Raw genomic sequence first — 22,637 nt, 5'->3', positions numbered from 1 at the left:
CAGGGGAGGACTCATACTAATAAAGAAGGAAAAACCCGAGACTTCCAAGGTAGTCAGGTCTAATAAAGAGTTCTTAGGGGAAGGTTTGGTTGTCCAGACTGTAAAGATACCTGGGACTGCCCAACCTACTACAGTGTTTTCTAATAAGTCGACAGAGTTATCCTTTCCCACACTGCTTCCAAGCATTGAAAAAAAAAAAGAAAGAAAGGGGTTGTACCCGAGAGTAGTATGTGGAAAGTTATAAATGCTAGTTTCCAGGTACTAAATCAAACTAATCCTGAGATAACTGAAGGGTGCTGGCTATGTGTAAGTGTTAAGCCCCCATATAGCTATAGGAGATATGGGGAGGTCTGAATATTCAAATGAGTCAAATCCTTCCAAGTACAGTTGGGGTCAGGAAATCAGGATAACTTTGACTCAAGTTACGGGAAAAGGTAGATGTATTGGCACAGTTCCAAGAGATAAAAATGATCTGTGCCATGCCACTGAAAAAAATGGGCCAAACACACAAATGGTTAATTCCTGCAAATAACACTAGGTGGGTATGTTCATCGTTGGGAGTCACTCCTTGCCTATCTTTAAAATTGTTTAGCACATCTCATGATTTTTGTGTACAGGTGGTCATTAGACCAAGGATTCTATACCACACTGAAGAGTATATGTATACCCATCACACAGTGGCTGAATACCATCTGGTAAAGAGGGAGCCTATTACGGCCATCACCTTAGCCACTTTAATGGCCCTCAGGGCTGCAGGTTCAACTGGAATTGCTTCCCTGATAAAACAAAGCCAGGAATTTACTTTTCTACGGCAATTGCCGTAGACGAGGATCTGGGCTGTATAGAGCAATCAGTAACAGCTCTGGAAAAATTGGTTAGGTCATTATCCGAAGTGGTACTCCAAAACCATAGAGGGTTGCATTTGATTTTCTTACAACAAAGAGGACTGTGTGCAGCTCTATGTGAAGAATGTTGTGTATATGCAGATCATACTGGGGTGGTAAGCCCCTCCTGTGTGCTGGGGCTGCTCCCTTAAATCCAGAGGAGACGGGAAGAGATGGCAGCTGACACCCACAAAGTTCACAGCTTCTTTATTCTATTTATCTACAGAGAACCCAGTTCTGTAAGTATATTAAATGATTGGGTGACAGATAATAATTAATCGGCAGGATGACACAAGTAGAATTCAGTCAAAATGACAAGTTTAAGAAATAATTTTAAAAATAATAGAAGAATTACAAGCTGTTTTATGAAGATGTTTTTCAGAAAACCTGTCTGTCCTGTTCATTTTATAGGCACATTATTGGTGCCAAAGTAGCATGTGTCCAAAGAGTTTCCACAAGGCTTCCTTGAGCCCCTGGTTCCTCATGCTGTAGATGAGGGGGTTCAGTGCTATAGGCACCACCATGTACAGAACCGACATGGAATATTCTCTGCAGGGGCTACTTGCACTGCTGCAGCTCCTTTCTCTGACCCAGCCACAGGAGCCGGAGCAGCTGCAGGGGCAGGAGCTGGAGTGGCTGCAGGGTCCATCGTAGGGGTTGCAGTGGCCGTTGGGTCTGTCACAGGACTTGGAGTGGCTGCAGGGTCTGTCACTAAGTTGGTAGTAGTATCAGCTGCAGCTCGATAGGCATGGGCCAGACCCCAGCACACTACAGTGATTTGTGTCACTTTGGAACTGCCAGAGTCATGACACCCTTTTTTCAAGCATTCTACCCATTTTTTAGGATTTTGCAGTTGTTCAGGGGAGAATTTCCAAAACACTGGAGGTGCCCACTGCTCTAGAAACCTGCCCGTATCCTCCCACACTCCCTGGCACTCACAAGTGTCCCGCCTCAGGACAGATCTCTGGATAAAATTCCTAAGTGGTTGTTTAACCTTAAACAAAACCTGAAGCACATTCAGGAGACATAACACGAACATGCTAGTCTGGGTGTCCCAAGGATATTAAACATCTTGGAGAACTATCGTATCAAGCTCGGAGGATAAGAGGGAGGTGAAGGAGAAAGGAAGGTTGAATGAGTAGGAAAAAATGTCTCCTTCTTCCCCCTCCACAGATTGGTTCCCTGACAAAAAATAAATAAATAAATAAATAAATAAAAATAAAGGCAATAGGTGTAATTGCTAATAGTTTCTGAGATATGGTTTCCAAAGTATAGAGTCGATGACAGTGCTGAGTACAAATACCAGGTTAGGGTCATGACCAGAAATTTCATCGTCTCATAAGCCACTGTTACACCTCACAATACCATAACAATCTTAAACCAGGGCCCAGAAAGGATAAACAGCATGACAGGGAACACATACAAAAAGTAACGTGTTATAAAACTCAGTTTGGAAAACAGGTGCAGCAGACTTGATATTAAAGCAATCAGCATTGTGACTAGCAACTATTAAGGAGGTCTAATAGTTATACCAATTTTAGTTTAACACACTCTGGTGAGATCTGTCATTATCTCAACCCTTCGTGCCCCAAGTTGGTTGCTAAAAAGGATCGTTGTGGTTTAACCCGGCCGGCAGCTAAATACCACACAACCATTAGCTCTAATTAGCTGTAAGCACTGCTCTGCAACAAGTAAAACATCAGCATGTCATCAGCACTCTTCTCATCCTAAGCCAAAACATAACACCCTACCAGCTACTAGGAGGAAAATTAACACTATCCGAGCTGAAACAAGGACAAATGCTATACCTAGAGGTCATATATTGCCTGATATTAACTTGAGGTAAACTAGAAAAGTGAGATAGCCAAATTATTGCTAAGTAAATATTACCACTAGAATCAGTTTCTTCAGTGTGGCTTTCAGCTCCTGGTTCCTCATGCTATAGATGAGCGGGTTCACTGCTGGAGGCAGCACTGAGTACAGAAATGAAACCATCAGGTCCAAGTAAGAAGAGGAGATTGAGGGGGGCTTCAAGTAGGCAAGTATGGCAGTGCTGACAAAGAGGGAGACCAGGGCCAGGTGAGGGAGGCACGTGGAAAAGGCTTTGTGCCGGCCCTGCTCAGAAGGCATCCTCAGCACTGCCCTGAGGATCTGCACATAGGAAAGTACAATGAAAACAAAACAAACTAATGCTAAACATGCACTAACCACCAGAAGTCCAACTTCCTTTAGGTAGCCTGAACCTGAACAAGAGAGCTTGAGGATGTGGGGGATCTCACAGAAGAACTGGTCCACAGCATTGCCGTGGCAGAGGGGCAGGGAAAATGTATTAGTAGTCTGCAGAAGAGCATCAAGAAAGCCACTGCCCCAGGCAGCCGCTGCCATCTGGGCACAAGCTCTGCTGCCCAGGAGGCTCCCGTAGTGCAGGGGCTTGCAGATGGCAACATAGAGGTCGTAGGCCATGGCAGTGAGAATAAAATATTCTGCTGATATAAAGAACAGAAAGAAAAAGACCTGTGCAGCACAGCCTTGATAGGAGATGGCCCTGGTATTCCAGAGGAAATTGGCCATGGCTTTGGGCAGAATGGTGGAGATGCAGCCCAGGTCAAGGAGGGCGAGGTTGAGGAGGAAGAAGTACATGGGGGTGTGGAGGCGGTGGTGGCAGGCTACGGTGCTGAGGATGAGGCCGTTGCCCAGGAGGGCAGCCAGGTAGATGGCCAGGAAGAGCGCGAAGTGCAGGAGCTGCAGCTCGCGTGTGTCTGCGAATGCCAGCAGGAGGAACTCACTCACAGAGCTGATGTTGGGCATCTGTTATTTCTGTGAAGTGGTCCTGCACAAAGAGAAAGAATAGTAATAATGTACAGCAGACATATCAGAGGAAAATTCAATTGTTTAAAACCATCAAACAGATTTTCCACTTGCAGGCAGTTATTTTGAAGTTCCCTTTAATGACTTCCCGCTGATACTGAGTCTCTCTGGGAGAAGAGTGTTCTTCTGTGGGCAATGGAAGAATCAGTCCTGCACTACAGCTCAAGGTAGCAACATGGTAGGAACATGGGGCAGTCTCAGATTCACTTCAGTTCATATCAGATTTCCCCAGTTTTGCTCAAAGTTCATCACAGAGCAGACACATGGAGATTTATGTCTTTATTTGTTTATTTATTTGTTTGATTTTTACTCTTTGTTCAGCTGCTCCACCACATCTGAGGAGTCCTAAGGCATAAATCCTGGGCATTCAGCTGCACTCCAAGTGAAACCTTGTAGATCTTCAGAGTCACAGATACTGCATTTTAGAGCAGAGTGCCCTTCAGAGAGGAGAGCCAGTCAATCCATCAGTTCTGGTCTCAGCTGCCCTGTGTTGGCCGGTCTTTGAGCTACAGGACAATTCTCCTCCTATGTTCCTGGAGCACAAGGATCATCAGATCCCACCCCTGAATCTGTACATGACCACCCAAAAATCAGTCCATATGCCTGAGGGGGTTGCCCAAATGTTTGAATTCTGACAGCCTCAGTGCTGTGACCACTTTCCTGTGATGCCTGTTCCAGTGCCTACAGAATCTGGACACTGCTGAGTTTTTCTAAAACAGAAATCCTGGGCATTCCCCCTGCACTTGAAGGGAAACTTTGTGTCTGCTCAGAGAAAAAGGGACTGTCCCTACAGTGCAGAGTGTCCTTTAGTGAGGACAGACAATCTGTCCATCAGTGCTGGTCTCAGCCACCGTGTGAGTGTTGCAGGAAAGTTGGACTCAGACATTGATCTGAGAAGAACCTGGACACTGCTGAGAGCAGAGGAATCCAGGCACAAACTGCACATCTCCACACCCCTCACCCTGTCCCCATACTCCACGTCCCACAAGCACACCGAAGGCTCACTCCGTGGGCATGTGAAACCCCCATCCCCAGCCAGCCTGGGAACAAGACCAGCAGCAGCATGGCCAGCTGGAGAAGCCAGGAGGAATGCCAGCGTGCTGCTGCCAGGGGAGGCAAGGCCAGGGAGGGACAGACGGACACTCAGCAGACCCTCCAGTGCTGCAGCTCTGCCTGCAGACGAGGCAGCTCCTGCTTGTTGCAAATGATCTGTGATCATCTCAAACTGTCAGAGACCTCCCAAAGACAGAGCACTGGGCATTGGAGGCAGCTTCTAAAGATCAGCTAGGATAAAACCTGAGAGGACCACAATGATGATGTTGGTGGAGTCTGTGGGCTGAGGTGTGGGAAGGGACTTCATGAAGTTCATTGATGAAATATCGATCCCTCACTTCAATACTCTAGCAGTCTCAGTCTGCAGTACAAACCTGACCACCTATTACCATGAAACCAGCCTCCACTCTACCACAGGTATCTGCAAGCACAAGCTACAGTAAAAGTCTTGTCTTTCAGGTAGCCCCTGCCTTGGTCTTCCTTTTCAAAAATCCAGTCATATATACCATTCTTTATAATATATTCTACTCCTACCTGGAGAAACAGAGAGACCCACCCTGACAGATGCTATCAGCTGTCGGATGTGCCTTCTGCGGAAGACCCCTTTGGCAACCCCACCTGCAGTGCCCTGCTGCCAGAGCCTCACGGTGCCAAGAGCCTGCAGATGTGTCCTGCCACACGCTGCCCTCTTGTCCTGGTTTCAGTTAGCACAGAATTAATTTTCTTCCTAGTAGCTGGTGGAATGCTGTGTTTTGGCTTAGGATGAGAAGAGTGCTGATAACACCCCGATGCTTTAATTGTTGCAGAGCAGTGCTTATACTAAGCCAAGGACATCTCAGCCTTTTGCTCTGTCCTGCCAATGGGCAGGCTGGGGGTGCAGTAAGAGCTGGGAGGGGACAGACCCCGGACAGGTGACCCAAACTAGCCAAAGGGGTATTCCATACCATCTGACGTCATGCTAAACAATATATAGGGGTGGCTAGCCGGGGGAAGGGCGCCGGACTGCTCGGGGTTAGGCTGGGCATCGGTCAGCGAGTGGTGAGCAATTGCATTGTGCATCACTTGTTTGTACATATTATTATTATTTCCCTATTATCACCATATTATTATTATTGTTATTATTGTTATTATTATTTTGTTATTATTATTTTCCTGTCTTATTAAACTGTCTTTATCTCAACTCACGGGCTTCACTTTCCATTTCTCTCCCCCGTCCCAGAGAGGGAGGGGGGAGGGTGAGTGAATGGCTGCGTGGTGTTTAGCTGCCGGCCGGGTTAAACCACGACAGTCTTTTTGGCGCCCAACGTGGGGCCCGAAAGGTTGAGATAACGGCAGATCTGACCAGAGTGTGTTAAACTAAAATTGGTGTAAGGATTAGACCTGCTTAATAGTCACTTGTCATAATGCTGATTGCTTTAATCTCAACTCTGCTGCGCCTGTTTTCCAAATTGAGTATTATAGTACATTATTTTCCGTATTTGCTCTCTGTCGTGTTGTTTATCCTCTCCGGGCCCTGGTTTCAGATCATTATGGTACTGTGTGTTGTAGCAATGGCTTATGAGACGATGAAATATGTGGTCATGACTCTAACTTGTTATTTGTATTCAGTAACATCGTCGACTCTGTACTTTGGAAACTGTATCTTGGAAACTATTAGCAATTATACCTATTGTTTTTTTCCATTAGGGAGTCAATCTGTGGAGGGGAAAGGGGAGGATATTTTTCCTTACTTGCTTACTCTCCCTTTCTCCTTCACCCCCCCTGTATCCTCCTGGATCACTCTGCCTTCCTCCTTCACCACTCTCTTATCCCCTGAGCTTGTCAAAATAGCTCTCCAAGATATTGAATATTTCTGGAATACTCAGAATACCATAGTCTTGTTGTTCTGCCTCATGAATGCACTTCAGATTCTGCTTAAAGTTAAACAACTACTTGGGGAGCTCATCCGGAGATCTGCCCGGAGGCAGGATAGTTGTGGGTGGCAGGGAGTATGGGCGGATATGGGCAGGCATCTAGAGCAGTTGGCACCCCCAGTGTGTTGGAAATTCACCCCTGAACAATGGCAAAATCCTCAAAAACTGGCAGAATGCTTGAAAAAAAGGTGTCATGATTCTGGCAGTTCCAAAGTAACACAAATCATTGTAACGTGCTGGGGCCTGGCTCATGCCTATCGAGCTGCCATTGATACTGCTATCAACTTAGTGACAGACCCTGCGGCCACTCCAAGCCCTGTGACAGATTCAACGGCCACTGTGACCCCTACGGTGGATTCTGCAGCCGCTCCAGCCCCAGCTCCTGCAGCCACTCCAGATCCGGTTCCTGCAGCTGCTCCAGCTCCAGCTCCAGCTCCTGCAGCCGCTCCAGTTCCAGCTCCTGCAGCCGCTCCAGTCCCAGCTCCTGCAGCCGCTCCAGCTCCTGCAGCCGCTCCAGTCCCAGCTCCTGAAGCCGCTCCAGCTCCAGCTCCTGAAGCCGCTCCAGCTCCAGCTCCTACTGCTGCTCCAGTCCCAGCTCCTGCAACTGCTCCAGCTCCAGCTCCAGCTCCTGTAGCCGCTCCAGCTCCAGTTCCTGCAACTGCTCCAGCTCCTGCAGCCGCTCCAGCTCCTGTGGCCGTGTCAGAGAAACGAGCTGTAGCAGTGCAAGTTGACCCTGCAGAGGGTATTCCAATCCCTGTAACGGGGTCAGAGAAACGAGCAGTAGCAGTGCAAGCTGCCCCTGCAGAGGGTATTCCAACCCCTGTAGCAGACTCTGTAACAAAGTCAGAGAAACGAGCAGTAGCAGTGCAAGCTGCCCCTGTAGAGAAGGTGAAAAAATGGTATAGAGATTCAGGTCGTTTAGAACGCAGAGAGTCTTCTGCCAATCCAGGCAAGGCTTCTGCCAAAACTAGGTATAGAGATGACGAAGATGACGACGACGCTGGGCCATCAAGGATTCAGGAGGAGGAAGATGAGGATGCCGAAAAAGCAACAGTAACTACCCGAAGCCTAAACGAGCGCGAGCTACGAGATGTGCGAAAAGATTTTGGTTGCTGTATAGGTGAGCAGCTTGTCACCTGGCTGCTCCGGTGCTGGGACTCTGGAGCCAATTGTGTGGAATTAGACGGCAGGGAAGCCAAGCGGCTGGGATCCCTTGCTCGAGACGCCGGCATTGACAAAGCAATTGCAGATGGAGCACAATCCACCAGCCTCTGGAGGCGTCTCCTCTCAGCTGTGAGGGAAAGGTATCCCTTCAAGGAAGAACTTTTATGTCTACCAGGCAAGTGGACCACTATGGAGAAGGGAATCCAGTACCTGAGGGAATTAGCCGTACGGGAAGTGATTTATGAGGATCCAGACCAGAGACAAACATCCAAAGATCCAGATGAAGTCAAGTGTACACGACCCATGTGGCGGAAGTTTGTACGGAGTGCACCATCATCATATGCCAGCTCATTGGCAATAATGGCCTGGAAAGAGGATGAGGAACCCACAGTAGATGAAGCGGCTAAACAACTCCGGCAGTACGAAGAAAGTCTCTCCTCTTCCTTACAGGCCTGCGTCTCAGCTGTGGAGAAACTTTCTGAAAAGGTTCACCAACTTGAAGAGAATCTATTGTCCTCCCCACCTGAACCAACCAGTGTCCACCGACCAAAAGAGAACACCTGGGAGAAAACACTTTCTGAAAAGTTTCACCAACTTGAAGAGAGATTATTCTCCTCCGCACCTGTACAAAGCAGTGTCTCAGCTGTCAGGGGTAGGCGTTCACCCACACAAGGAAGACGATATGGTGGGTACTCACCCCGTGCCACCCTGTGGTTTTACTTACGAGACCATGGAGAGGACATGAGAAAATGGGATGGAAAATCTACCGCGACCCTAGAGGCACGGGTACGTGAGTTGCAAAAGAAAACAATCAGGAAAAAGGGATTCTCCGAAAAGTTTGCTGCTCCAACTTCCAGCAGACAGTCCTTCAAACACAGAAACGAAGAAGATTCTGAGCAGGATTAGGGGGGCCCTGCCTCCAGCCAGGGGGAGGAAAGGGACAATCGAGTTTATTGGACTGTGTGGATTCGATGGCCTGGCACATCACGCGCACAGAAGTATAAGGCTTTAGTAGACACCGGTGCACAATGTACTATAATGCCATCGAGCTATAAAGGACCAGAGCCCATCTATATTTGTGGAGTGACAGGAGGATCTCAGCAGTTGACTGTATTGGAGGCTGAAGTGAGTCTGACTGGGAATGAGTGGGAAAAGCACCGCATTGTGACTGGCCCGGAGGCTCCATGTATCCTTGGCATAGACTATCTTAGAAGAGGATATTGCAAGGACCCAAAAGGGTTCCGGTGGGCTTTTGGTATAGCTGCCTTAGAGACAGAGGGCATTAAACAATTATCTACCTTGCCTGGTCTCTCAGAGGACCCCTCTGTTGTGGGGTTGCTGAGGGTCGAAGAACAGCAAGTGCCAATCGCTACCACAACTGTGCACCGGTGGCAATATCGCACTAACCGAGACTCCCTGATCCCCATCCATAAGCTAGTTCGTCAATTGGAGAGCCAAGTAGTGATCAGCAAGACCCATTCACCTTTCAATAGTCCCATATGGCCAGTGAGAAAGTCTAATGGCGAGTGGAGACTAACAGTGGACTATCGCGGCCTGAACGAAGTCACGCCACCACTGAGTGCTGCAGTGCCCGACATGCTGGAACTTCAGTATGAACTTGAATCGAAGGCAGCCAAGTGGTACGCCACAATTGATATCGCTAATGCATTTTTCTCCATCCCTCTAGCAGCAGAGTGCAGGCCACAATTTGCCTTCACCTGGAGGGGAGTCCAATATACTTGGAATAGGCTGCCCCAGGGGTGGAAACACAGCCCTACCATTTGTCATGGGCTGATCCAGTCTGCGCTAGAGCAGGGGGAAGCTCCTGAACACCTGCAGTACATCGATGACATTATTGTGTGGGGTGACACAGCAGAGGAAGTTTTCGAGAAAGGGAAGAAGATAGTCCAAATCCTTCTGAAAGCCGGTTTTGCCATAAAACAAAATAAAGTCAAAGGACCCGCACGAGAGATCCAGTTTTTAGGAATAAAATGGCAAGATGGACGTCGTCAAATCCCAATGGATGTGATCAACAAAATAACAGCTATGTCTCCACCAACTAACAAAAAAGAAACACAGACTTTCCTAGGTGTTGTGGGGTTTTGGAGAATGCACATCCCAAATTACAGTCTGATTGTAAACCCACTCTACCAAGTAACCCGTAAGAAGAATGAGTTTGAGTGGGGCCCTGAACAACGACAAGCCTTTGAACAAATCAAGCAGGAAATAGTCCATGCAGTAGCCCTTGGGCCAGTTCGAACAGGACCAGATGTAAAGAATGTGCTCTACACTGCAGCCGGGGAGAACGGCCCCACCTGGAGCCTCTGGCAGAAAGAACCTGGGGAAACTCGAGGTCGGCCCCTGGGGTTTTGGAGTCGGGGATACAGAGGATCTGAGGCCCGCTATACTCCAACTGAAAAGGAGATATTGGCAGCATATGAAGGAGTTCGATCTGCTTCGGAGGTGGTCGGTACTGAAGCGCAACTCCTCCTAGCACCCCGATTGCCAGTACTAGGCTGGATGTTCAAGGGAAGGGTCCCCTCTACGCATCATGCAACTGATGCTACATGGAGCAAGTGGGTTGCACTGATTACTCAGCAGGCTCGAATAGGAAACCCCAGTCGCCCAGGAATATTGGAAGTGATCATGGACTGGCCAGAAGGCAAATACTTTGGGATATCATCAGAGGAGGAGGTGGGTCGTGCTGAAGAAACCCCACTGTACAACCAGTTGCCAGAGAATGAAAAGAAATATGCCCTGTTCACTGATGGGTCCTGTCGTATTGTGGGGAAGCATCGGAGATGGAAGGCTGCTGTATGGAGTCCTACGCGACGAGTTGCAGAAGCTGCTGAGGGAGAAGGTGAATCGAGTCAGTTTGCAGAAGTGAAAGCCATTCAGCTGGCTTTAGACATTGCTGAATGAGAAAAATGGCCAGTTCTCTATCTCTACACCGATTCATGGATGGTAGCAAATGCCCTGTGGGGATGGTTACAGCAATGGAAGCAAAACAACTGGCAGCGCAGGGGCAAACCCATCTGGGCTGCTGCATTGTGGCAAGATATTGCTGCTCGGGTAGAGAACCTGGCTGTGAAAGTACGCCACGTAGATGCTCATGTGCCCAAGAATCGGGCTACTGAAGAACATCAAAACAACCAGCAGGTGGATCAGGCTGCTAAGATTGAAGTAACTCAGGTGGACCTGGATTGGCAGCATAAAGGTGAATTATTTATAGCCCGATGGGCCCATGACACCTCAGGCCATCAAGGTAGAGATGTAACATACAGATGGGCTCGTGATCGAGGGGTGGACTTGACCATGGACGCTATAGCACAGGTTATTCATGACTGTGAAACATGTGCTGCAATCAAGCAAGCCAAACGGTCAAAGCCTCTTTGGTATGGAGGACGATGGCTGAAATATAAATATGGAGAGGCCTGGCAGATTGATTACATCACACTCCCTCAAACTCGCAATGGCAAGCGCCACGTACTTACAATAGTGGAAGCAACCACTGGATGGCTGGAAACATATCCTGTGCCTCATGCCACCGCCCGGAACACCATCCTGGGCCTTGAAAAGCAAGTCCTATGGCGACATGGCACCCCAGAAAGAATAGAATCAGACAATGGGACTCACTTCCGAAACAACCTTATAGACACTTGGGCCAAAGAACATGGTATTGAATGGGTGTATCACATCCCCTATCATGCACCAGCCTCCGGGAAAGTTGAACGATACAATGGCCTGTTAAAGACTACCTTGAAAGCAATGGGCGCTGGGACGTTCAAAAACTGGGATACGCATTTGGCAAAGGCCACCTGGTTAGTCAATACTAGGGGATCTACCAACCGAGCTGGACCTGCCCAATCCAACCTGTTACGTACTGTAGATGGGGATAAGGTTCCTGTAGTGCATGTAAAAAATATGCTGGGTAAAACAGTCTGGGCTACTCCTGCCTCAGGAAAAGGCAAACCTATTCGTGGAATTGTTTTCGCTCAGGGACCTGGATACACTTGGTGGGTGATGCAAAAGAACGGAGAGGTGCGGTGTGTACCTCAAGGAGATTTAATACTGGGTGAGAATAGCCCATAAACTGAATTGTACCATGTTAATTAGTATATTACACTGTATGTTATCACTACCATGATTACTATAGGTGACTAATTAGAACGTATGGAAAAGAGTGTAACCTAAGCATGACATAAATGGTATGGAATAAGGGGTGGATAGATGTCCTGGTTTCAGTTAGCACAGAATTAATTTTCTTCCTAGTAGCTGGTGGAATGCTGTGTTTTGGCTTAGGATGAGAAGAGTGCTGATAACACCCCGATGCTTTAATTGTTGCAGAGCAGTGCTTATACTAAGCCAAGGACATCTCAGCCTTTTGCTCTGTCCTGCCAACGGGCAGGCTGGGGGTGCAGTAAGAGCTGGGAGGGGACAGACCCAGGACAGGTGACCCAAACTAGCCAAAGGGGTATTCCATACCATCTGACGTCATGCTAAACAATATATAGGGGTGGCTAGCCGGGGGAAGGGGGCCGGACTGCTCGGGGTTAGGCTGGGCATCGGTCAGCGAGTGGTGAGCAATTGCATTGTGCATCACTTGTTTGTACATATTATTATTATTTCCCTATTATCACCATATTATTATTATTGTTATTATTGTTATTATTATTTTGTTATTATTATTTTCCTGTCTTATTAAACTGTCTTTATCTCAACTCACGGGCTTCACTTTCCATTTCTCTCCCCCGTCCCAGAGAGGGAGGGGGGAGGGTGAGCGAACAGCTGCGTGGTGTTTAGCTGCCGGCCGGTTTAAACCACGACACCTCTGTTGTTGTGCTCCTCAGTGCCTCCAAGCCGTCTCTCCTTCTCTCCTCTCTGTGTGCCAGCTGCGGTCAGAGCCCCCAGCCCTGCTGCGCTCTGCGGAGGAGCTGCTCCTGGGCACAGCTGGCTCTCTGCACCAGGGCCCTCTTGCCACGAGCTCTCTCTGTCCCATGAGCCCAGCCCAGCTCAGCAGCACAGCACCCGACCATGGCATCGCTTGCTCTGTGCCTTTGGGCTCCCTTGAGGTGTCCCCAAGGCCTCAGGGCTGACAGCTCCCAAAGGCAGCAGGGTCTCTGCTGGGGTGTGGTGGTTGAAGCAGACTGAAGGCATCACCAACTGCTTCTCTCTGTAGATGTCCGAGACTGATTTTTTAAAGTGTGATTTGTGCTGTTGGACTGTGGTTGTCAAACAAGAGTACAAATGTTTCCCTCCCTTAACCCCTATTCTGTTCCCACTGCATGGCAGGACACTTCAGCCACAACTGCCAGGGATCATTTCACCCCTCTGAAGGTGTCCTAACAAGAGAGGGGGGAACTGAATGCTCTAAAAGGTTGTCCAAGAAGGGAATTGGACACTAAGACACCATTTGTTGAGTTTTCCTAGTAATCCACATGGAAGATCCTCCACCCATATACAAATCTCTTCTTCCTCTCTCACATGACCAGCATGGAGACTTGGATGTGGAACACACTCAACACTGTGCTGATGCCTGCAACCTGCAGATGCCGTGCTTCCTTCTGGGGACCATGTCCTACGGTCAGCCCTGGGCTGTATGCCATCCCTGTTCTCTGCAAGGCTCGAGAAGTGGAAGGTCTGACTCCAGAAGGCAGCTGTACCTGAACCAGGGGAATTTCTCTCATGTACAGGAATTATTTCTTCTCCTCCCAGCAATCCTTCTGTGGCCCCAGTGTCATACATAGCTTCTGTGGTTTTGTCCCATTGCTGGAGCTGTCCTGCAGTGTCAAGGTGATACTCACAGTCTTTGATTTCATAATCTAGATTTTTGGATCCAATCTTCCTCTTCACTCTCATGCAGTTTTCAGGTGTGTGTGTGTCCTGTATTGGCAGGCCAAGGCCTTATCCACCTGCTCTTCCGTCCTCACGAGTGTCACTGTTTTCTATGATACCGTTTCTATGATATCATTATCTAATTGAACAAAGAGTCACTCTCCATCTTTTTATAAGCTCCCTTTAAGTACTGAAAGGCCACAAAGAGGTCACCCTGGAGCCTTCTTTTCTCCAGGCTGAACAGCCTCAGCTCTCTCAGCCTTTCTTCATAGGAGACATGCTCCAGCCCCTTGATCATCTTTGTGGCCCTCCTCTGGACCCGTTCTAACAGATGCACACCCTTCTCATGCTGGGGGCACAAGTCCTGGATGCAGGACTCCAAGTGGGACCTCACAAGGGCAGAGTACAAGGAGTAGAAGTAGAAGTGACCTCCCTGTACCTGCTGGTCACTCCTCTGCTTATGGAGCCCAGGATGCAGTTGGCCTTCTGGGTTACAAGCACAGAATGTACTCTCATTGTCAATCTCACTGTCTGTCACAGATAAAGATATTATACAGCACCAGTCCCAGGACAGACTCCTGAGGTACAACACTTGTCACCAGCCTCCACTTGAACATAGAGCCATTGAGCACCACTCTCTGGGTGTGACCTTTAGGCCAACTCCTTACCCACTGAATTGTGCACCCATCAAATGCATATCTCTCCAATTTGGAGACAAAGATGTCATATGGGACAGTGTCAATGGTCTTACAGAAGTCCAAGTGGATGACATAGGTCGGTCTTCTCTTGTTGTCTGATTTGGTCACTCCATTGTAGAAAGCCATCACATTGGTCAGGCACAATTTACCCTTTGGAGAAGCCATGCTGGCTGTCTGAGATCACCTCTTTGTCTTGCATGTGCCTTGACATCGATTCCAGGAGGATCATTTCCATGATCTTGCCAGCCACAGAGGTGAGGCTCACTATTCGGTAGTTCCATGGATTCTCCTTTCTACCCTTTTTAAAAATGGGAGTGATGTTTCCTTTTTCCAGTCAGCAGGGACTTCACCTGACTGTCAGGACTCTTCAAATATGATGGAGAGAGGCTTGCCAACTGCATCAGCCAGTTCCCTCCGGACCCTGGGATGCAAGTCAGCAAGCCCCATAGACTTGTACTTGTTGAGTTCCATCAGGTTGTCTCAAACCTCCTCTTCACTTAGAGCAGGAGGGACTTTGCCCCCCAGCCTCCATCTATGGCTTCAGGGAATGAAAGACTTGGGAAGCCTGACTGGCAGGGAAGACTGAGGCAAAGATGTTGTTGAGTCCCTCAGGCTTCTCCATGTCTGTCATTACCAGTTCACCCTTCTCATCCCTCAGAGGGGGTACACTCTCCTTGGCCTTACTTTTCTGAGCAATATACCTATAGGATCTCTTCCTATTATTCCTTGCATCCCTTGAAAAGAACAGTTCCATCCATGCCTTGGCTTTCCTTATCCCATCCCTGCACATATGAAACTGAAACATGTGAGAGGTCCTGGGAAAAGTAACCCCGGATGCACAGAACCCACTTGGGAAAAAAAAAACTTTGTAGGAAGCATGATTTTGTGGAAGTGCAGAGCTGATGGGCACATTGTGCAGGATGCTGCTAAAGACCTTTGTGTCCTTTTCTCTCCTGAGTACAATGCGACTTCCTTCTCAGGAATGGAGGAGCCAACAGAGGTGAGACAGATACTCTGCGATCATGGATGTCATCAGAGAGCTGATTCCAGGAAGATACGCAGAGGTCAGGAGCAGCCTGAACAAGAGACATGTGAGATTTTGGGGTGGGAAGAGGAGCATGGCCAGCAGAAATTAGTGGTTTCATAGTGGTAAAAGCATTCCTGCAATGCCCATACTGCAGTAACAATGACTTAAAAAAGTCACATATGGCCCTTACCTAACTGGAAACGGTAATTTTAATCCCTAAACCTAAATGCTACTACAACACTCTGAAAGGAATCAATTTTCTCTCTTGATAACCATAATCCCTTCCCTTAAAACTAACATTAAAATGCTCTATTTAACCCTAGACTCCCTGGAAGACGTAAAACACCTGTAAACCACAGAGCTTGTCCATACCTGAACTACAGACATGACAGCACAAGCAGAACACCAAACAATCCCACTAAAACTTTGCTTACTCTAACCCAGAAAGTGAAAAAGAGATACCAAGGGGCCTAGAGAAAGCTCAGCTTTACCTCAGGATCTCCTGCCCCCGCAGGAGCAATGTGACTGTGGCAGGGACTGTGAGGTCACTTCTGTCTCTGCACTTGATAGGGCAGCTGCAGGAACATGTCACAGAAAGGGACTGTGAGGTCACTTGTGTCTGGAGGTGGCAGGTCAGCCTTGACTTCTCCCTGGGAGCTGCACTTTTGGGCTGACAGCTGGCAGTGGCCCTGCTAGGCCAGCAGAAGGCACCTGCTTGGCATGCTGACTGGGGGATCCCCTCTGCCTCCAGACCCAGGAGGACCCAGACACAAAGAAGGCCTCCAGATGGGTTGTCCTGTCCCTTCTGCTTGAGTCCATGAGTGGGAAGCAGCAGGCACAAGGCTTGGCTGTGTCTAGCCAAGAAGCTGCAAGGCCAGCAGCAGGCCCCTCGCTTGGAAGATGCTGCTGAGGTGACTTGTGTCTGCTTGGCTGAGAGGCCACACAGAGCCTGCTGGGTTGGGATGCCTACTTCAGGAGTGGTTTCCACCATGCTGATGCCATACGAGCAGTGGTGCTTTCTCACCAGGAACCAGGCCAACTTTCTACAGAGCTGGCTTATGTGATATTTGTGTCCATGGCTATGGCTATTGTCTCTGCCACTAAACCTTTTTAAGAGACAGCTAATCATTAAAGCACCAGAGCCTAATTGACTCCTCGTGGGCTCATTTAATTGGTGATTCCAATTCCTTGGGCTGGGTCACTGTTAATGAGCTGGGCCGGTTTTGTGGGACAGAGAAAACACATTCAAGGAAGTCCCATGAAGCAGAGAGACAGCTGTGCCCAGGAGCAGCTCCTCTGCACAGCGCAGCAGGGATGGGGGCTCTGACTGCAGCTGACATGGGGAGAGCCGAGAAGGAGAGAGTGGCTGAAGGCAGTTGGCAGTTGGCAGTCGGAGGCTGCTGAGAGCTGCCTGCAGGAGAAACCTGCACAGCCCTTGACAAGGGAAGTACCTGGCTGCAGGGCCATGCAGCTGCAGGTCCTGGAAGGGTCTCCTGCTGTGTCTTGTTTCTGGGAGGGCAGTGGGCAATGCAGTAGGCTTTGAGAGTCCTGCTGGGTTGCAGTGCGAGGTGAGGAAGTCTGGCAGAAGCCCCTTGGAGTGCCCTATGCCAAGTGCCCTTGGACAGCAATGAGCAGAGTGGCCAAGCCTCCTCCAGACTCTGCAACGCTGCAGCTGGGATATGGGACACTGCAGCTTTCAGATATCCAGCTGTCTGTGGGGCATCCTCCTGGCTGCAGGCTGCTCTCCCGCAGGATGCAGCTCTCCTGTGGCATCCTTGTGTTATCCTGGTGCACCAAGGAGAAGACACCTCCATGCTAACACCATGGCCTTGCGTCTTGATTGCTGTCTGTGGGAAGCTGCAATGACGTGAAATAAGGGCAATGACCTCTACACCTCATGCTACGAGGGAAGAGCTGAGAACTTGCTCACAATGCACAGACAAGGGGAGGTTTCTGTCCAGCTGCACTTGGAGTGGGGCTTCTCTGCTCTCAGCTGTCTCCTGTTCCTTCTCAGGGCAGCACCTGAGAGGGATGGTCTTCTAGCTCATAGAGGGGTAGCCCAGGGCAGCAGAGAGCAGGACTGATGGGCAGAGCTGCTCTGCTCAGTCTTCCCCAGAGGACAAGTCCTTTGCCTCTTGGCACCCACAGGATATCACCTGGAGTGTGGAAGTAATGTCAGGGAGTTCCACCATTCAATACCTCCCCTATGTGTTATACGGACAACTAGGATAAAATAAAGTGAGGAAAATAGTCGCAGCTTTGCTCCACAATCAGCTCAGTTGTTTGCAACAATACTGCAAAGCTCATTGGTCTGACATTTTTCTGACTTTGAGTTATCCACCCTTCCGTTTTATTTCCTATTTTCCTCAGAGAGGTCTGTTCTAACATTGCTCTGCCTTCTCCTCTTCAATAGAGAAGCAAGTAGAAAGTCAGAGAATGCCCAACAGCAGCTCTGTGAGTGAGTTCCTCCTGCTGGCATTTGCAGACACACGCGAGCTGCAGCTCCTGCACTTCACGCTCTTCCTGGGCATCTACCTGGCTGCCCTCCTGGGCAACGGCCTCATCCTCAGCACCGTAGCCTGCCACCACCGCCTCCACACCCCCATGTACTTCTTCCTCCTCAACCTCGCCCTCCTCGACCTGGGGTCCATCTCCACGACTCTGCCCAAAGCCATGGCCAATGCCCTCTGGAACACCAGGGCCATCTCCGATCAAGGATGTGCTGCCCAAGTACTTTTTTAATTTTTTTTCTTTGATGCAGAGTTTTCCCTTCTCACCGTCATGGCGTACGACCGCTACGTTGCCATCTGCAAGCCCCTGCACTACGGGAGCCTCCTGGGCAGCAGAGCTTGTGCCCAGATGGCAGCAGCTGCCTGGGGCAGTGGTTTTCTCAATGCTGTCCTGCACACAGCCACTACATTTTCCCTGCCCTTCTGCCATGGCAATGCTGTGGACCAGTTCTTCTGTGAAATCCCCCACATCCTCAAGCTCTCCTGCTCAGATTCCTATCTCAGAGAAGTTTGGGCAATTCTGTTTAGCATTTTGTTAGCATTTGGTTGTTTTGTTTTCATTGTGGCATCCTATGTGCAGATCTTCAGGGCAGTGCTGAGGATGCCTTCTGAGCAGGGCCAGCACAAAGCCTTTTCCACGTGCCTCCCTCACCTGGTTGTCACCTCCCTGATGATCAGCACTGCCATGTTTGCCTACCTGAAGTCCCCCTCCATCTCCTCCCCATCCCTGGACCTGGTGGTCACTCTTCTGTACTCAGTGGTTCCTCCAGTAGTGAACCCCCTCATCTACAGCTTGAGGAACCGGGAGCTAAGGGATTCCATCAGGACTCTACTTGAGGACACACATCTTCAGCAAATTTACCTATAATACTATCCCTAATATTAGAAATCCCAGCTCTTCTCAGAAAGAAAATAATATGATGTCTTCTATTATTAAATGTCTGTATTATTATTTTCTCTCATTATTACACATTTGATTAACTATTATTCCTAGCCCCCTACAAGTCAATTATTTTTCTGTAGAAGATGGCTTCCTGTGTAGATAAACCTAATAAGAAAGCCATCAGGAATTCATGGCTCTGAGCTGCCATCTCTTCCTATCCCCTCTGGAGCTGGGGGAACAGCCCCAGCATGCAGGAGGGGCTCATGGCCAAGAGTCCAGCTGCCACATGCAGGAGCAGCCCCGGTGTCTGTTGGGGCTGCCCCTCACTGCCCGCTGGGCTCTGCCTCTCTGCTGCCTTCGGGTCGGGGCTGCTGCTTCCCTGGAGCCATGGCCATGGCCAGCAGCAGGACGTGGCCTTTTCCCTGCTGCTCTCTTTTGGCTTCCACATTGTGCTTCTTTTTTTCTGGGTAAGCCCTGATATCTCGTGTACCTTGGTGACAGTCCTGTTGTCTCTGCAGTGGCATCCCTGTGGCTGCAGGCAGCAGCAGGCACTGTGCAGGCCTGGGTCACAGCTGCCTCCCTGCTAGCACCACAGTAACAAGAAGGGCTGCTGAGAGCAAACCCAGAAGTCTGGACACCTCTTTGAAATGTGCTATCAGGAACACAGCCAAGGGGTTGCTCCCTGTTCTTCTCTATTCTGGGGGTTTGTCATAGAGTGAAGGACACAGGGTGAAAGTCCCAGGGTGGTCCCTGAGGAACCAAGGGCAGCACACAGAGCTCCTGTTATGGCAGAACTTGCCTAAGGACATGACAGCTGATCTTAAACTTATCTGCATGGGACTGCACCCCCTGCAGCGGGGTTGACAGCCAATGCCGACCTGGAGAGGAATCTGGATCTGCCAGGAGAAGTCAGGGGGTCTCCAGGGACAGGGTGCTCAGTGAGTAGTGATTAGAACCTCATAAAATGACCGTGCAAGGTAGTGTCTGGTAACAAACAAGGTGAATCTGAGGAGTGCATGGGCTGCTCAGACTGCTCAGGCTGGGTCAGCTGTCACTGCAGGTTCTCCTCCCAGCCTCTTGCCCACCTGCAGCCAACTGACTCCTGGGGCAGAGTGAGAAGCAGAGAAGGCCTTGATGCTGTGCAACCACAGGTGACCAACACTGCTCTGGTCACATATCAAAAACACAGCACCACACGGCCTGATCTACAGAGAGAAACTCCGTCCCAGCCATGAGCCAGTATCCCCACAATGGAAAAGAAGCTCTGCAAGGAGTCAGGAAGGTGCTAATAAGCACCAGGACAATTCAGAAAGCCCAAAGTCCCTTCTGAAGGGTCACTGAATGCCACCTGAGAGGCAGTGATGGGCAGTGGGGAGGGCCAGGAGAAAGACTTGTGAGAAGGCTGTGAGAAACAGAGACACTCAGGGCTTTAGCAGCTGTCTGTGGGTGGACTAGGAAGACGAGGTCACTCCTGAGACTGGGGCAGGGCTGAAGGTCCCTGTGTGAAGCTGGACTGATGGAGGCACACCTTGCATGTGTGCCTCAGCCTGGGAGCAGGGACCTGCCCGCAGTGCGGAATGGCTGGGCTGTGCTCAGCCATGCCCCAGGAGATGACCTTGCTCTCTTCCTCCCCACACGGGGCAGGCCCTCAGGAAACACCCCTGAGCCTGGAGATGCGCCAACCTGCTGATGTGAGGTGCCACTACTGCAGGGGCAGAGGGGAGGCTTGGAGAGACACACGGGGGCTGTGGACAAGAGTGGTGTGGCCTGGGGAAGTGAGTGCCTGGGAAAAGTTACCCTGGAGCCGTAGGAGCCATTCTGGAAAGAAAACTTGTAGGCAGGAATCGCACTTTTGTGGCACTGCAGAGCTGCTGGGCACATTGTGCAGGGTGCTCTGATGGACATTTGTGTCCTTTTCCATCGTGTCTTAAGCGCCACTTTTCTCAGAAATAGAGTAGCCAACAGAGCATTGACAGATAGTCCAAGGTCATGAAAGCCACCAGAAAGATGCCCCTAAGAATATAACTGATATAAGGAGGTCAGGAGAAGCCCTGGTCAGGAGAAATGTGAGTCTTGGAGGAGGGAATAGGGGATTATCCAGGTGAAATTAAGTATTTTTTAAAATGTAAGAGGGTTCATGCTATGTGGAAACTGCTCTAACCGTGTCTTAAAACAGTTATATGAGGCTATTCCCCAGCTTCAAAAAGTAAACTTAATTCCTAAATTTAAATGCTAATCCACACCCAGACAGGAATCGACTACTCCTATGCCTGACTTCTAAGTATGCACTGAATCCAAAACTCAGCCCACAGCCTCTTTTCCTTACCCTTACTCTCTTGCTTACCTTGATCCCTACCCTTAACGCTAGATTTAAATGCTCTATTTAGGCCTAGAATTATTGGAAGAACTAAACAAACCCTAAATCACAAAGCTTTTCCATACTTTAACCACAGACCTGATACCCAAAGCAGACCACCAAGCAATCCCAATAAATCTTTCTTTAAACTCAAACCCAGAAATGTGAGCTCTAGCCCCTGATCCCATGCATGAACACCTAACAGCTGATTCCCCCGGTCCTGTGCATTGACTTCCTCACCTTCAGCCCCTCTCCTAACCCTTACCTTTAGGTACCATACTGGGTCTGGCCCTTAGTGCAGGCCAAGAACTGTGAGGCTGCAATGCAGTCATATGGCATGCAAAGATGGATGTGAGGGGTCACGGGTCTGTTATAAATTAGACCACACAATTTACTGGTCTATTGAAATTATTTTATTAATCAAGTAAGCAGACACAAGCAAAACAACGCTGGGCGGCTGGGGAGTCTCCACTCCGCAACAGCACGCAACTTCCCTTTCCAGGGTTGCTGTTTTATAGCAGAGTTCCAGCTTATCGGGACTCGTTGAACTGGCTGAGGCTGCGCAGTCTATTGTAGAGAGGGGGATCGTTGTTCCTCTGCTGGTGATCACGCGTTGTGCTAGTGTTCAGGTGGGGGTAGTGAAGCGGCAAGCAGGATGTCTGGTTTCACTCAAGGATGTTTACCCAACACACCCTCCTGTTATCTGCTTGCTTAATCCTCCCCTTTACCAAGGCCGTTAAATTGTACAACCTTATCTCCACAGCAGATTCTCCAAATTCCTCAAAGACAATGAACAAACCCCCACTAATTTATCACAATCCCTCCTTTTTCTTTTTCTAACATATTTTGTTCATTGAATTTTTGCAATATTTGCTTGCTGAGCATCAAAGTTTCTACGTCGTCCTCCTCCTGCTCAAGAGATTCATACTTAGCATGCACAAGCATAAGATGAGCAGCTTCTAATCGACTTTTTACAATTGCAATTACCCTATTGAAAATACATGGCCCAAAAGTCAATGCTATTATTAGTAGTAGTAAAGGTCCCGCTATAGTTGACAATAGTGTGGTAAGCCAAGGTGAATAATTAAACCAGGACTCATACCAATTCTGACGAGCCTCATTTTCCCTTTTGCATTTTTCTAATCCTTCCCGCAATTTAGTCATTGTATCTCTTACCACCCCAGTATGATCTGCATAAACACAACATTCTTCACATAGAGCTGCACACAGTCCTTTTTGTTGTAAGAAAATCAAATCCAACCCTCTATGGTTTTGGAGTACCACTTCGGATAATGACCTAACCAATTTTTCCAGAGCTGTTACTGATTGCTCTATACGGCCCAGATCCTCGTCTACGGCAATTAGAAAAGTAAATTCCTGGCTTTGTTTTATCAGGGAAGCAATTCCAGTTGAACCTGCAGCCCCGAGGGCCATTAAAGTGGCTAA

At 49.0% G+C, this 22,637-nt stretch overlaps 1 protein-coding gene across 1 annotated transcript; it reads right to left on the bottom strand.

The window, feature by feature from the left end:
• Positions 1 to 2,759: 2,759 nt before the first annotated feature.
• Positions 2,760 to 3,347, bottom strand: LOC139999977 (olfactory receptor 14J1-like). The gene has a single exon (XM_072029654.1). The coding sequence runs from the start codon at positions 3,345 to 3,347 to the stop codon at positions 2,760 to 2,762; it is 588 nt and encodes a 195-aa protein (XP_071885755.1).
• Positions 3,348 to 22,637: the final 19,290 nt, after the last annotated feature.

Source organism: Anas platyrhynchos, chromosome 31, assembly GCF_047663525.1.
Source record: "Anas platyrhynchos isolate ZD024472 breed Pekin duck chromosome 31, IASCAAS_PekinDuck_T2T, whole genome shotgun sequence".
Classification (NCBI taxonomy): domain Eukaryota; kingdom Metazoa; phylum Chordata; class Aves; order Anseriformes; family Anatidae; genus Anas; species Anas platyrhynchos.
This window is presented reverse-complemented; position numbering and strand designations above follow the sequence as displayed.